At 39.8% G+C, this 14,359-nt stretch overlaps 1 protein-coding gene across 1 annotated transcript in view; it reads left to right on the top strand.

The window, feature by feature from the left end:
- Positions 1-834: 834 nt before the first annotated feature.
- The window catches only part of capu (formin protein cappuccino), a 35,105-nt gene continuing 21,580 nt past the window's right edge, over positions 835-14,359 (top strand). The window contains exon 1 of the mRNA XM_017623700.1: positions 835-1,447. Within this exon, the coding sequence (XP_017479189.1) occupies positions 835-1,447 (613 nt within the window). The remainder of the gene's footprint in view (positions 1,448-14,359) is intronic.

The following is a 14,359-nucleotide window of genomic DNA, read 5'->3' as shown; positions in this document are numbered from 1 at the left end:
GGGTAAAGGAAGCACACACATACATACTTGCATTTAAGTATCCATATTGAGGTAATATTTTATTCCTTTAACTTCGGCGCGTCATTTTTACTTTTAATTAAATCAAGTTGCGAACGGGCCATCAGACAAACGGAAGCTGCTTCTTTTGGGCAAATAAAAAAGTCGCCCGATATACAGCTGTCCTTATGGAAAATTGTTATGGGATTTTATGTTAAATACATATGGAACGCAATTTAAGAAACTTAATGATGAAAATTATATACATATGTACATGAAAATTTGCAAAAAAAAAGAAATCATAAAATATAAAACGTAAACAGAAACCCAAAAGTCTTTAACACCAAAGGCCACAAAATGGGACGCACGCAAGCTTTGAGGGAGTGCTAGTTAGGGAGGTGTAGGTGTGTAGCCGGTAACTAAGCAAGCTTTTAGCGTGAAAAGTGTGTGCGTGGCTGCAAAAAATATTTATTCAAAGCTCAGGCAGCAAGCAAGAAATTCCAACACGCACTTGGGCGAGTCATGTTTTCGAGGTTATTTATTATATTATCCTTTTATTGGGTTTATTGGTAAGACTCACTGCGTTCGACCTTTTCCTTCATTTCTCTTCATTTTATTACTTTATGCGGATTTCCTTTTTTCTTTTAATTTCCTTTTTTCCGGCTCATCACCGCCTACCAAAGTAGGCTGCACAAACAATTGCAAGAAAATAAGTTTGACTCATTTTCTTCGAACAAAGCAACAAAAGAAAAAAAAACAAACAGATGAGATGTAACAAAATATATTTTTTCCCCTTTTTTCTTATTTCTTTCATGCGTATATTCCGTGCCGCCTTCGATGTCGCCTTCGCCAGATGCCAGCACCTTGAACAACAAACAGTTGTTGCCGCCGCCGCCGCCGCCGCAGCCGCCTCCGACAGAAACTCAATCAACCGTTATAATTTCGTTTAAATCATCACAAACACCTGTTCAGTCTCAACACCAAACGCCCGCACATCCCGCCACACCTCCGCCAGTGGCAACATCGAAACGGGATGCCACTGGTTTGGTTACGCCAACCACAACAACACCAACAACTGCAGCATCGGAAGTTGCTGCATCAACGCCTACCACCACCGCTGGTGTATACTCGGAATCGGCCGCCACAGCCGCTGTAACGGCAACACCATCAACACCAGCCATCGCCGGCATTCCAGCCACTCCGGCGACTCCTGCGACTCCGGCCACCCCTGCCACACCGACAACGACGCTTAGCAACAATGTACTCAAAAAAGTTGCTACATTTACGGCTGAGAAGGCAGCAGCGACAGCGGCCAATACTATTAGCGCCAGCGCCAACGGAAGTGCCAGCGCCGCAGGCATGGCCGGGCATTTGGAGTACATCAGCGGCTGTCGGCGTTTATCTTATGTGCCGGAGAAGTTAAGCTTCGCTGCGTATGAAAAGTTTGAAGGTAAGTGCGCTCATTTTCGCTACGTTTCTCTGTGTCAGCTTTGCTTTCACCTGAAACGCCCTCATCCTGCGAAAGGATGTAGTAGTGCTTGGAGCAGCTGCCTTCTGCTACACTTCTGAGTGATTTGATGCACAAATTTGCACACGCTTTTCATTATTCATGTGCCGGTATTTACCTTTTGTTAGCTTTGTTAAAAGGTGATATTTTTTTTTTTTTTTCATTCGCTTTCCTACTTTTTCTCCACCCTTTTGCGTTTTATTGAGATTTTTTGTACTCTTAATTTCTTCTTAAATATTGACGCACATTGTAAGCGGAAATTGTAATCTTGAGAATCAGGAACTGGCGTTAAGTATTTTACTTGTCTCGCGCTTTTGTCTGCATTGACAATTGTTAGCGGAAATTTGCTGTAGCCGAGTGTAGTGTAATATAAAAATGTTTGAGGTAAATACTCTTCGATTAGTTTATACTTACTCGCGCAAAAAGCTTTGTAATTGCGCGTAGCACAGAAAGAAAGGAGTGTGTCGTTGAAGCGGCAGTAATTTAAAATTTTAATGCCGCCTTAAATTAAGTATCAAATTAAATTTACGCTCAAAATTTCGAAGCGAAAACTTTTAGCCAACTTTGTGAGTACTTAAGTGAATTTTGTCACTACAGTAAATAATAAATAATCCTATAACCAACAGTGATAAATATGGAAATCATAAATTCTTTTAATCCACCTAAGTAGCAAAGCCAAAAGAACCTACATTCGCACAGTGTTTACATTTAGCCGCAACTGCAGATAAACAAATATTTATGACGGCGTATTTCCTAAAAAGATTAACAAACAAAGGCTTAATTAAGAAGGTGTCGTATCACAGACCACCTGGCTATGAAAGTTTACTCAAGCATAAAGCTGATACTTCCATATATGTAACTCTAGCTGTGCCGTGTCTAAGCCAAAGGGGAGGTCTCAGCCTACTTGGTGGTTACGGGAGCTCTCAGTACTCAGGAAGGAGGTGCGCAGACTCTTCAATCGAGCAAAGCGCACGGGGAACTGGGGTTGAGTATTCAGCGAGCCTAACAACATACAGTAAGGCGATTAGAAAAGTGAAGCGTAGCAGCTTCAGGTGCTTCTGTGAGAGCATCTCATCTACCCCTGCGGCTGCTAGATTGCTAGATTGCAGGAACCAGGCTAGCCATTAGGCTACCAGACGGCACTTATTCCGGTAACGAAGAGGATAGAGCACTCGCTCTGCTATGTTCCCCACTTCCCTGATGCCATTCCGTCAACCCGGGATGCGGTGTTCCGCGTAGTCAGGCCATTCCCATCGGACTGGAAGCTGGCCAAAGGCTTAATAACCCAACAATCAGTTCGATGGGCGTTGGATTCTTTTGAACGGTACAAAGCCCCCGGGGTGGATGACATCAGTCCAGTTCTGCTGAAGCAGGGTGAGGAGCTCCTACTTCTACACCTTGTCGACATAATGCGGGACAGTCTAGCGCTGGCCCACATTCCCGAAGTGGTGTGGCAAACGGCGCGGGTTATCTTTATCCCGAAAATAGATAGGAGGGCTTACTCCCTAACTAAGTCATTAAGTCCGATAAGTCTAACCTCCTTTATGCTGAAGGCAATGGAGAAGATTATCGACCATGAAATCAGGTCTAACACACTGAAAGAGATACCTCTGCATCCATTGGCGACGGCAAGACAGTCTCTTGCCAAGTTTCGACGCCTGGCGTGTGTTTGCATCGCGGGGCTATGCGCACATGTCCGACGGCAGCGCTGGTGGAAGTAGTCATTGAACTGGAGCCACTATATATTATGATTGAACAGCTGACAAAACAAACGCTCTTAAACTTTGCGAGAGAGGGTCTTGGTAAAGGTAAAGTGCTATCATCCAGGAACAGGGACAAGGTAGGCTTCCATTAGTGCTGTGACCCAGGGATGATATGTACAGAACGGTATTTGAAAGAAACTTCATAAATAGTCAATATATACAGAAAGGCGTCTTGGAGCACGTCTATCTTAGAAGGACACGTCCAGGAGAGCACTCTACAGTGGTACACGGACGGCTCTAGGACCCTGAGGGTATTGGAGCATGAGTATACGGTCCCAGGCTGAATATTTTAGTCCCCTTGGGGACTTTCCCAAGCATCTTCCAAGCGGGTCTATCTAATCAGTCTATGCGCAGAGATTAACCTTCGCAGAAATTATCGAAGGGAATGGATACTTATACTAAGCGACAGTCAGGCGGCATTTATGGTTCTCACATCCTTCAAGGTCGAATTCTCTTTTGCCTTGGATTGCATCGAGAAGCTTAATGCCCTTGCTGTGCACAACACAATCCAGCTAACATGGGTACCACGGTGCACATGGGTGTCGAGGGAAACGAAGTGGCCGATCAGCTGGCCAGGATGGCGGCTGCCTCGACACCGATAGGACCGGAGCCTTTCCTTGCGGTGGGTCCCAGCACGATAAAGGAGGCACTCAGGAAGGAAAATAACGAACTGAGGGAACTGCATTGGCGAAGCATCTCCGTACTTCGTCAAGCGAAGAGACTATTAGGGGGACACAATCCAAAGAGATACAGGCTACTTATAAACCTCCCCAAGGAGAGGCCAGGACCTTGAAGTGGAATATTCTCACAGAATCAGCAGCGTTTCTTTATTTCGACAATCTAAGAATGACAGAAGATGGGCAAAGTTGAAGTACTTGACTGAACGTAGCTTTCCTTTAATTTTTCTGTTGGTCTTTGGGCGCTACGCCATAGAAAAAATTCCATAAAAATTCTCCATTCGTACACCACTGTGCAACTTACAAGATTAGCAGCATAACTTTTGTGCGCCATGCCGCAACAGTCAACCGACAATGAATATTACAACAACAACAGCAACAAGAGTATTGCCGCATGGCAACAATGCAAACAGCAACATTAAAAACAACAACAGAACAGATGCCATCAAATAGCTGAGCAACGGGGGGGGTGATCACAATGCAAATATTGTTGCAAAATTATGTGCAACTAACATTTCGCATTGCGAGCAGCTGCAGATGCGCCAGCGCATTTTATTACGATCCTCCACTTGTACACCCGCCAGCAACTCCTCGTTGCCACTTCAGGACTTTTATCCCGAGATAGTAGAGGCAACGAACGCTCACTCACGCCAACCATCAACCGGCGACGTGCAGAGTGCCAGTGAAACAGGATGTATGGTTTTGAGCAACACTTTGCCTGCTGCTGTCAGTTTTATTGCTGTCGCGTATAATCAGATTTTCGTTGTTTACCGAAAATCCTCATCTCCAGCACGCAGTAACCCACAAAAATGTTGAAGATGCTGCATGGGTTGGAGTGGAGTTGGCCATCTGGTCGAAAGTCATGTTGCGTTTATTTCACTAGCGCCTTTGATGGTGGCAATAATCATCTAAACTTGTTTTCACAAGCAAACGACGACTGCAGCTGCAGAAAGCAGAAGGACACCACTCGCTGGCGCAGGAAGAAAACTTGCAAATGCCGCGCGACGTCCCATCAAAAATTTGTCTCATTAGCTAAGGCGCGCTCGTAAATGCGCGCCGCCGGCATGTTGTGCTTGTATTCTCGTTGTGCGGAGTAGAGAGTGCTCAGCAAGAGGCGACGGTATCCAACAATGCATTTAAAGTCGGCACAAAATAAGGCACTGGAAGCGCGAGTAATGCGCTATAAATTTTCATTCTAGCCTGAATTAAGTTTACCGCATTTGGAGACATAGAGAGATATGAGTAGTTAAGCGAATAATGAGATCGCGGAAAGGCACATAGAATTAATTTCGGAGCAAAAGGCATCACCTTCTCTTAAGCAATTGACCTTCACGCAATTTGGTTGAAGCAAATGGAAGCTGATGCTATTTTATTGTGAAATGTGTAGGTGTTTAATTTTGCGAAATGAGCAGGTTTTACTAGCAAATCGAGTGGGGTTTTCTGCTCATGACCATTGATGCATGTTTCTGTACGGCAAATCAGGCCCGCCATGGAGAAAGTTTATGTAGGTCCTATGTTTTATGTACTACTTTCCTTTAGCTGCTCGGTACAGCTATTTAATGTTTTTTACTTAATGCTTTCAGCAAGAGCCATATTCGCTGGGCGCACGGCCTGATTCGTGGGACTCGGAAATATTGGATTTTATTTCTCTGTGTAGTCGTGAATTTTAAATGAAAATTCCAGTAATTTTATCCCACTTTCAATTCGACTTAATGGCTGCCTTATTATTTTTCTTTTTCCTTTGGTATTTCGAAATTGGGATTTCGGATTCCATATTTTCTTAGGTTACCTGCTGACATAAAGTGGAATTGGTTCTTTTATGAGAAACTTCTGTCCGGACTGGTAAAGTACCATTGTGAGATAGACCAATATGAACGACTTGTAAACGTGTTGCTGCAGCTTGCGAAGTACTGATCTCGATTTTAGACAGCCGCTTGTTAGATTTTCTTTCTTCCGTCTAGCGGCCGACACGGAATACTATCGAAGCGCTAGACATAAGGGTAATGCCCGCTCTAAGCAACCACTCTCCAGTGATTCTGGGCCTTTGATTTAGGTTTGTAAAATATACCTAACATCCTCATAGTTTACCATTGTATCGCAGTCCCTTCCGAGAGCTTGTTCTGGTGGTGACACGGAAATTATTGTAGGGAATATCTAGTCAGGGCCAGAATAAGTAGCCCAAATCAAGGTGTTGAGTGCTAAAGCCAGTTCGGGAACTAAGAGAGATAACTTTTTCTCTCTTCAGCTGCAGAAATTAAAATCTCTGATCAGTTCTTGTATGCTACAGCCAGCCTACTCTCTGGTACATATAGTTTACTACTGTATGCTGTCACTGTTGTCTAAAAAAACTTGCCAGCAAAAGGATTGGTTACTCCAGGTAGAATTTCGTAGGATACCACTGCAGTCCAGGTACTGCAAAAATGTATCTTAGTTAAGGAAATCTTCTCAACAATGATTATGTCGAAGGAAAACTGTTATTCTGGAGCCAATCCAGGCCCTAAGAAGATAAACTTGTTTCAGGACAACCTATCCTGTATCCGGCAATCTTACCCTTTAAAATACTGACAGATACTGTCCTGCCGCTGCCAACGTAAATGTACTAGAGACACTCTACCAGGCACCCGAACTGGTTACCCAAGTAAAGATATTGCATGGTAGTGCCTACAACAGATAACCGTCGTTGAGAGAATCTGTTTAGCGCCAGAAGTGATTATCTCTTATTAGTTTTTGTATGCTGGGCTTGTCCAGATTCTATTGGGTGAGAACATTGTTAAGGAAATCTACTAAGCGCCGGAATACATTAGAAGGGATTTCCATGCCCAAACCTATTTTGACACTGTCAAGAAAATCGCAGTTACGGAAATCTAGCCAGGCTTTGGACGGACTCAGGGCTTTGTCTAGAGAATTTCCAGTCGGGATTCATTAGTCCATATTAGCATTAAAATTCCCTACTACGCATTCAAACTAAAGACTTAACTCTGGCACCATAGAGGGCAGAAGCACTTGTGGCGCCATTCCAACCTGCAAAAGTTTTAAGTTTTTTATTCGCAAGTCTTAGCCAGAAACATTTTCATCGATCAACTATTGATTCTATACAAGATGGAAATGTTCGCCATACAGGAAAAACCCTCAAAATTACTTCTCACATGTAAAATGTTTTACATACGTCGCACATGAAATTCGTTGACTAAGTGCCCAGTAGGACCTGTATACAACATGAAATCACATTCCTCCTGTGCACAAATTAGTTCTCTAGTCTTACATTTATATGTCTCGTACACTTTTCTTAACAAATGCCATTTTCTAAGTACTCGTAATATTTATCGCAAAAAAAAGGTGACTAAAAATGTGTATAGAACATCTTCGTGTTGGAACTTCGTGCCTAGTGCGCATATCTAATAAAGCACAAGGTGTATAGAGACTATCATCAAATCTTTAATTGTACCCGTTAGAGATGAGTCGAGGACTAATTGATCTCCAAAAATACACGTAAGTAGTTGCGACTAATTGATGCCCAACTGTACCCGATTGAGACCAATTCCGGAATACTCTCTCTCTCTGCACAATTTTTTGCAGGGTACGAATTCGATTCAACATAAATTCATTGCATATGGTTGTATGGATGGCACTGGATTTGATTCAAGTTCAGTCGATGGATCTCTAAAAACTGTATTTAAAGTCTGATTTTATCCAAATTCAGAGCATCTGTACATATATTGGTGTGGTCGAGATGGAAAATATTTAAGCTTTGCGGATACTTTAAAAGCACTAGTACTCTGCCTTATACAGAACGGAAACAGGGCGGCTCTAGAAGCTAGTTTCACTACTATTTTTTCCTGCTGGGTATCTTTGCTATTTATTTCGGAACCAAATTATAGCCCAGCGCATGTAAACTTCACGGATTTTGCATGGAACATTTAAATAAATACCAAATCTAGTGTAAATTACATTTCAGCCCTCTGGCCTAATTTTATTTTGCTTCTTATTTGCTGACAATTTCAACGAGCTTACAGTTAAGATGAATGAATTTTCACGCTGTGAAATTTTTCTCATAGTCACGCTAACTAATTTTTGAAAACAATCAATTTATATAACGGCAAATAATTTCGCACAGCAGTGTAATTAAGCATACACACACATATAGCATACTTACTACGCTTTGTGCCAACAAACTGTCAAATAACACTTTGGTAAGAAAATAAATTTATATGTACTTATGAAAGCGCTCGCCAAAATTACTAGACTAATAAGCAATTCCTATACTTAGTACAGCTGACAGACACGCTGACATATGTAGGTACAGACATGCATATATGTAGATCTCCCAAATATTATTACCTACTTTAGTGAGTACAAAACCGTATCAGTTGCTCGCAGACTTTCTGGCAGTACTACGCTCAGCTGAGCTGTCAGCGGTTATCAGCTAAAAACCGGTGAGTTGATAAGCTTTTGCAACAGTTTCAAGTGTTTGCAAGTTAGAAAGCGCCTTGGCATTGAGTGTACCTAATTATGAACCTTAACAACTGTTTTGTGTGTCAACAAAACCAGCAACGACCAGTTGCACGAAGTTAGTTGACGCATTCGAATGCAAAAATTGTGCGAAAGTGGTGAAATTGAAAAGTTGATTTCTAGAAATGTAAAATTTTCACAAAGTGAATTAGTGAAGAAGTGAGGAAAGTTAAGAAGCAATGTCGTTTATAAATAAAGAAACGGAACAAAAGAGACGTGATGTAGTGCAAAGCATACAAAAATCACCGAATTTACAGCAATTCTATGATGAATTGGATACAGATGAGATGCTGAGCTATGAAGATATAGACTATGGCGGGGGGCTGCAACTGCAAACCGTCGACCCCCCCACAACTGTGATAAATTTCAACTGTGATTGGGAGAAAGAACTGAAGAGGGGGGGATCGCTAACGCCGCCTATACGAACGGCGAGAACGAATACGGGCAGAGTACAGCTGTCGGCCGGTTGGTGTCCTTTGTTAGCCAAATTGGCGAATATTGACGCCCGGGAATACAAGATCGACACAGAATCGAAAAGGTCGAGCAGCATTTTGAGTGAAGAGGATGAAAGTGAGCATGAAGCAGAAGCAGAGGAAGTAGAAAGAGCAGAGAATGAAGAAAGAGCGGAGTATGAAGAAACAGAACCTAGCAACACCTTAGTGGAAGTCCGCGACATCAAAAAAATTTCCTTTAAAATAACACAAACCCTACACCACAGCTGCGCACTGCAACCGGGCGAGTACGGCAGTGAGACTGCAAAGAACTTAGCTGCCGTAAATTTCAAGGTCAAACAAGTGCTAACTATGAATGTATGTGAAGAATATAAATTTTCCATCTCCACCCACGCGCTGGAGAGCTTCCTCACTCTCCACAGCAATGGCACGCATTTAGCGAATATTGAACACCCATTACGAATCATATTTGGGCACACATTCAGGCCCATCTACTACGGCCAACCCGTAAGCGGTTGTAACATAGTGGGCGCGTTTAATGATTTGGCCGCACAACAACTGCTCCCAGCGGGTTATTCATTGCCTAAATTCGAAGCAAAGTGTAAGTTTCTAATAAATATAAATTAATCAATGGCAATCGAAAAGCTACACAGCGTCACAAAACAGCGGAGGCAGATTAGAAGTTTTACTGTATGTACATTAGACTGCATCAGCAAAAAAAGTTGCGGTTTTTCCGCCGGGATTACAAAATTTATTATATTCTAAGACGTCCAACAAAATATTTCGGAAAAATATTAAGATTTAAGCGAGCTGGACCGATTTGAAAATACTCCAAAAATGAAGTTTTTTATGAATAAAAATAGTTTCTTAAAGGACTTTTTGAAAAAAGTCCCCTCAGATGACAAATTAGATTAAGCTTAAAAAATCTGCATAAAAAAAATTTAAAAATCATTTCTACGGAATCGTAAGAACGAAAGATTGATTTACGAAAAACTTGATTAACTGGGCCAAAAATGTTCTGATTTTAACTTATGGGATCTTTTTTCTTCGAGTACCAACACATCTTAATTCAACTTTGAATGACGTTCGTTCATCGAGTTTATTAGCAAAGAAATGAAAAGGGTGAGAAAATACCTTTCCAATGACACCTCTCAAGTCTAAATCGGAAGAGTTTAGGTTCAGTTATTCAAGTTTTTCTTATACCGATCTTTGAAAAAAGTTAAAAAACAGCATCAAAAATCTCATCATTACGATTTCGTTCAAATTGTTGTTAAATTTTTTTTTTTAATATCTTTATGTAAATATTTTAAGCTTAAACCGTTTTGTCATTTGAGGGGTTTTTTTCAAAAAAATATCTTTAAGAAACTATTTTTATTCATAAAAAACTCCATTTTTGGAGGTATTTTCAAATCGGTCCAGCTCATTTAGATCTTAATATTTTTCCGAAATATTTTGGTGGACGTCTTAAAATATAATAGATTTTATTATTCCAGAGGAAAAATAGTACCGATTTTTTTTTTTTTGTATGGGGAGTGATGCAGTCTAATGTACATACAAGAAGAAAACGTAATAATGAAAAAAACGACAACAAAAACAAAAAACGGCGCTGATAATCAATTGATAAATGTAGTATTTGTCANAAAACGTAATAATGAAAAAAAAATGGCGCTGATAATCAATTGATAAATGTAGTATTTGTCATTAGGCGTTATTGATTCATACTGCGGCAAAACTATTTATATTTGTATGTGTACTTTTAAACGCTGCCAGCGGGATATAATTGTCTGCATACGTCTGCCTATCGGTTTGCGTTTGATTGTGTTTATATTTATACAATTCATCGCCGATGTTTACGTATGACCTTTCGCTTTATCTCAAGTGTTGTGCAAATAAAAAATATTTGCCTGCTCTTGTTTGAGTACTTAAGCACTTAAGAGTTTAGATACTATTACTTAAAGCTCACCAGATGGCAACTTTTGATATAAACTATCCAAATCAAAATAAAAAACGTGATGCCAATTACGAGCCGCTAACTCTCTAAGCCCACTTGCTGTTTATTTTCCTTACTTTACTTTGACCAAGATTCTTGCCGAAAGTTACTTTTAGCAGTCATCACTTGTAGCAGTACTGTAACCCATCAGCGACAAGGATATGTGGGCATTCAAATATCTCTGATACTTGTCCACCACTACCTTCCTCAAATGTACTCCTAAGGTAAATTAACCATATCTAACTTACTGAAATTTACCACTAACATATGAACGATTCCAGCGAAAAGTCTACCGCGAAAAAAAAGTCTTTTATCTAACTTATTTATAGGTCGATTTGGCTGTTTTTTATAATACATATGTATTGGTTATGTAAGCAGAAATATTTTTGCCAAAAATGGTATCGCTAGATGGCGCCAGTGTCAAGATATTTATGCTCTGATTTCTGGTTTCACATTTGGTATTTTTCCTTACTAAAGCTTTTTATGACACCCGCCATAAATCTTTGGATTTGGAGGACAGTTGAAAAAGTCCCCGCACCTACACTACAATCCATTTTTCACACGTCCTACAGTGGTCGGAGAAGATATGCCGTACAGGGGCGCACCCAGGAATATATTTTGGGGGGGGAGAGACTTATACTTCTAAAGACATACAGTATTGGCCATATCTATAGCACCCCCATTTCAAAGTGATATTGTTTTCCACATATCTTTATTTATTTAATTTTAAGAATTTTCAATTTAAATACAGTCCATTCTCTAACAAGTCCCATAGAAACTTTGTAAAAAACTACAAAAAAAAATCAAAAAATTTTCAGCTAAGTTTCAAACTTTTTTCTCAGAAGTGTTAGAATTTTTTCGAATACGCAGTTTTATAGTTCTTTAAATTTTAGTCTGATTATGTGCACGTTTCAAACGTTCCAAAACCAAAACGATCTCATGTAACGAACCTCTATTCATCTACAAGTCACCTTTGATCCACGTACTTCTGAGAAACCTCGCGAGGTCCTTTGGCTAAATGCCATTTAGGTCGTGCACTTCTAGGTACGGTGATCCAAGGAGGCCAAGGCTGGCCCTGCTGAGGGCTTCACCTGGTGCGCCTTGTTCTTCATCTAAATATAGTAGATTCGCCTAACGGAGCTCCCTGGCAGACTGGTAAAAGGTGCTGGGCCTACGAAACCCGGTGGGGCCCCTTTTCTAGCGAGAAAATCTGCGACTTCATTGCCCATTACTCCACTGTGTCCCGGTACCCATATGAGATATACCCGGTTCCTGGAGGCGATCAGTATTAAAAGTGTAAGACAGTCCCACACCAGCTTTGAGGTGACCTCGTGAGCTTTGAGAGCGAGGAGCGCCGTTCAGTATGCCATATGTGACTGTCCTTCCCGGGTATAGGTCGTTCGTTGTCCCAGTTATACCTGTCGGGGAAAAAGACCTTGAAGTTTTGTGTGAAGTTAAATCTCGGAGGCACTGGTCCACAAAGCAAAGCATATTTTTGTCCTATAACCCTGAGAGTGGAAGAGTGTATAAGCTTCTTGTCTTAGCTGTAAACAGTAGAGTCTCTTTCTTGTTGTATACTTTCACTATCATTGGTCGACCTTGGAAGATATCTGCGATCCTATTTGGCAAAGTTTTGGTCATAATTTTTTAATTTGGAGAAAATTTAGTGCTCAAATCTTTACTCAGTAGGTCTATCAAACCATCATTGCCTATTCCAATATTTTACTAATGACGCCACCGGCGCTGTGGTGTGCGCGTTCTTATTTGGGGTAAACCTGACTAAAAACAACTACATTTCAGGTGAAGCCTTTTCATCATAAAGAAGGGTACAGCAAGTTAAAAACAACACTCTCTACCATGATAAAAACATAACAAGGTAAAACCATTGAGAGGCAGTCTGACGTTTGCCAACAATATAATTTTAAAATCAAAACTCAAACTCAGACACACATTCTCATTTTCAATCTCAAACAACAACAATTGTGAAAAATTAATTTTTTTTATTTTCAATTTTATATGATTTTAAAATGTTGGCAAACGTCAGATAAAAATTATGGCCGACGAAATGAGAGAATGAATTTACCTTGTAATGTTTTTATCATGCTCTCTACAGTGTCTATCGAATCTTTCTACCATGATAAAAACATAGCAAGGTAGAACCGTTCTCTCATTTTGTCGGCCATGATTTTTTTTTGAAGTTTGCCAGCATTTTAAAATCATATAAAATTGAAAATAAAAAATTGAAATTGTTATAAATTGTTGTTGCTTGAGATTGAAAATGAAAATGTGTGTGTGAGTTTGTGAGTATATTTAAAAATTAAAATGTTTGGAAACGTCAAGAATTTTAAAAGTAACTCTCAGCGGTTCTACCTTACTATATTTTTATCATGCTTTCTACCATGATACAAAAAAGAAGGTAGTTTCAATAAACAACTTTTGACGGATAATAAAATTTTTTGATGTTTCATAAATTGTGAGTATCATCATCGGCCTTGCCACTTTGGTAATATTAAAACAATAAATCGGCGTATTTTCCTTCCCATATTTATACCAATGTAATAATATTTCAAATCAAAAACCATTATAAGTGCTTGGTACTTTTTTTACTTACGTAGCTCGCACTATTTTTTATTCAAAATATATAAAATATAGACTATTAAAGAAGACTTATAATAAAAACCACGCGCGCATTATGCTGTTACTTTTTCGCTTTCTTATTTTGAATGCAATCATGCGATCTAAAAATCTAATTCTTAAGAATGTTCTTCCCAAATAAAACCTTTTTATATTTTGGTTTAAATTTACTTTTAAGATTTTGCAACAAATTAGCTTTCACAAATTTTGAACTTAAAGTTTCTAATGTATGCAAAAAACCTGAAGTCGGCTTAAACAGACCGCCCTCCAATAAACAATTAACATATCGTCGTATAAAGTACAAAACCGCGTATCAACAAAATGCAAAACTGCGTATGTGAAGTTGCATAAATTATTTCCTAGAGAGTAAAAACACTCATATTTCAAAGTTATTCTCTTTTTTATAAATCAATCACATTTCTTGCTAGCATATTTCTGGACGGATGAATTAGGCTTGAGCCAAGAGCTTGTGTGAGAAAATCCAATTTTTGCCAAAAAATGTCAGTTACGCGGTTTTGCAGAACGACGATACGCGGTTTTGTACTTTAATACTACGTTCAAATTGACGAGCTAAACATGTTAAATGGGCTTGAACCAGTTAAATGANAGTTACGCGGTTTTGCAGAACGACGATACGCGGTTTTGTACTTTAATACTACGTTCAAATTGACGAGCTAAATATGTTAAATGGGCTTGAACCAGTTAAATGAACAAAACATCTTCATAAACAATTTAAATCGCATGCAATTGTTGTTGGAAAATTTAACCGGTTAAATCTTTAACTCGTTGGAAAACCAGTTCAGCGCAGAGTTGTATCAGAAAGCTTTCTG

This window comes from Rhagoletis zephyria, unplaced genomic scaffold (genome assembly GCF_001687245.7).
Source record: "Rhagoletis zephyria isolate East Lansing unplaced genomic scaffold, Rhagoletis_zephyria_1.1 Rzeph_scaffold_03311, whole genome shotgun sequence".
Taxonomy (NCBI): Eukaryota; Metazoa; Arthropoda; class Insecta; order Diptera; family Tephritidae; genus Rhagoletis; species Rhagoletis zephyria.
Note: the sequence above shows the minus strand (reverse complement) of the source record. Positions and strands in the feature narration are given on the sequence as shown.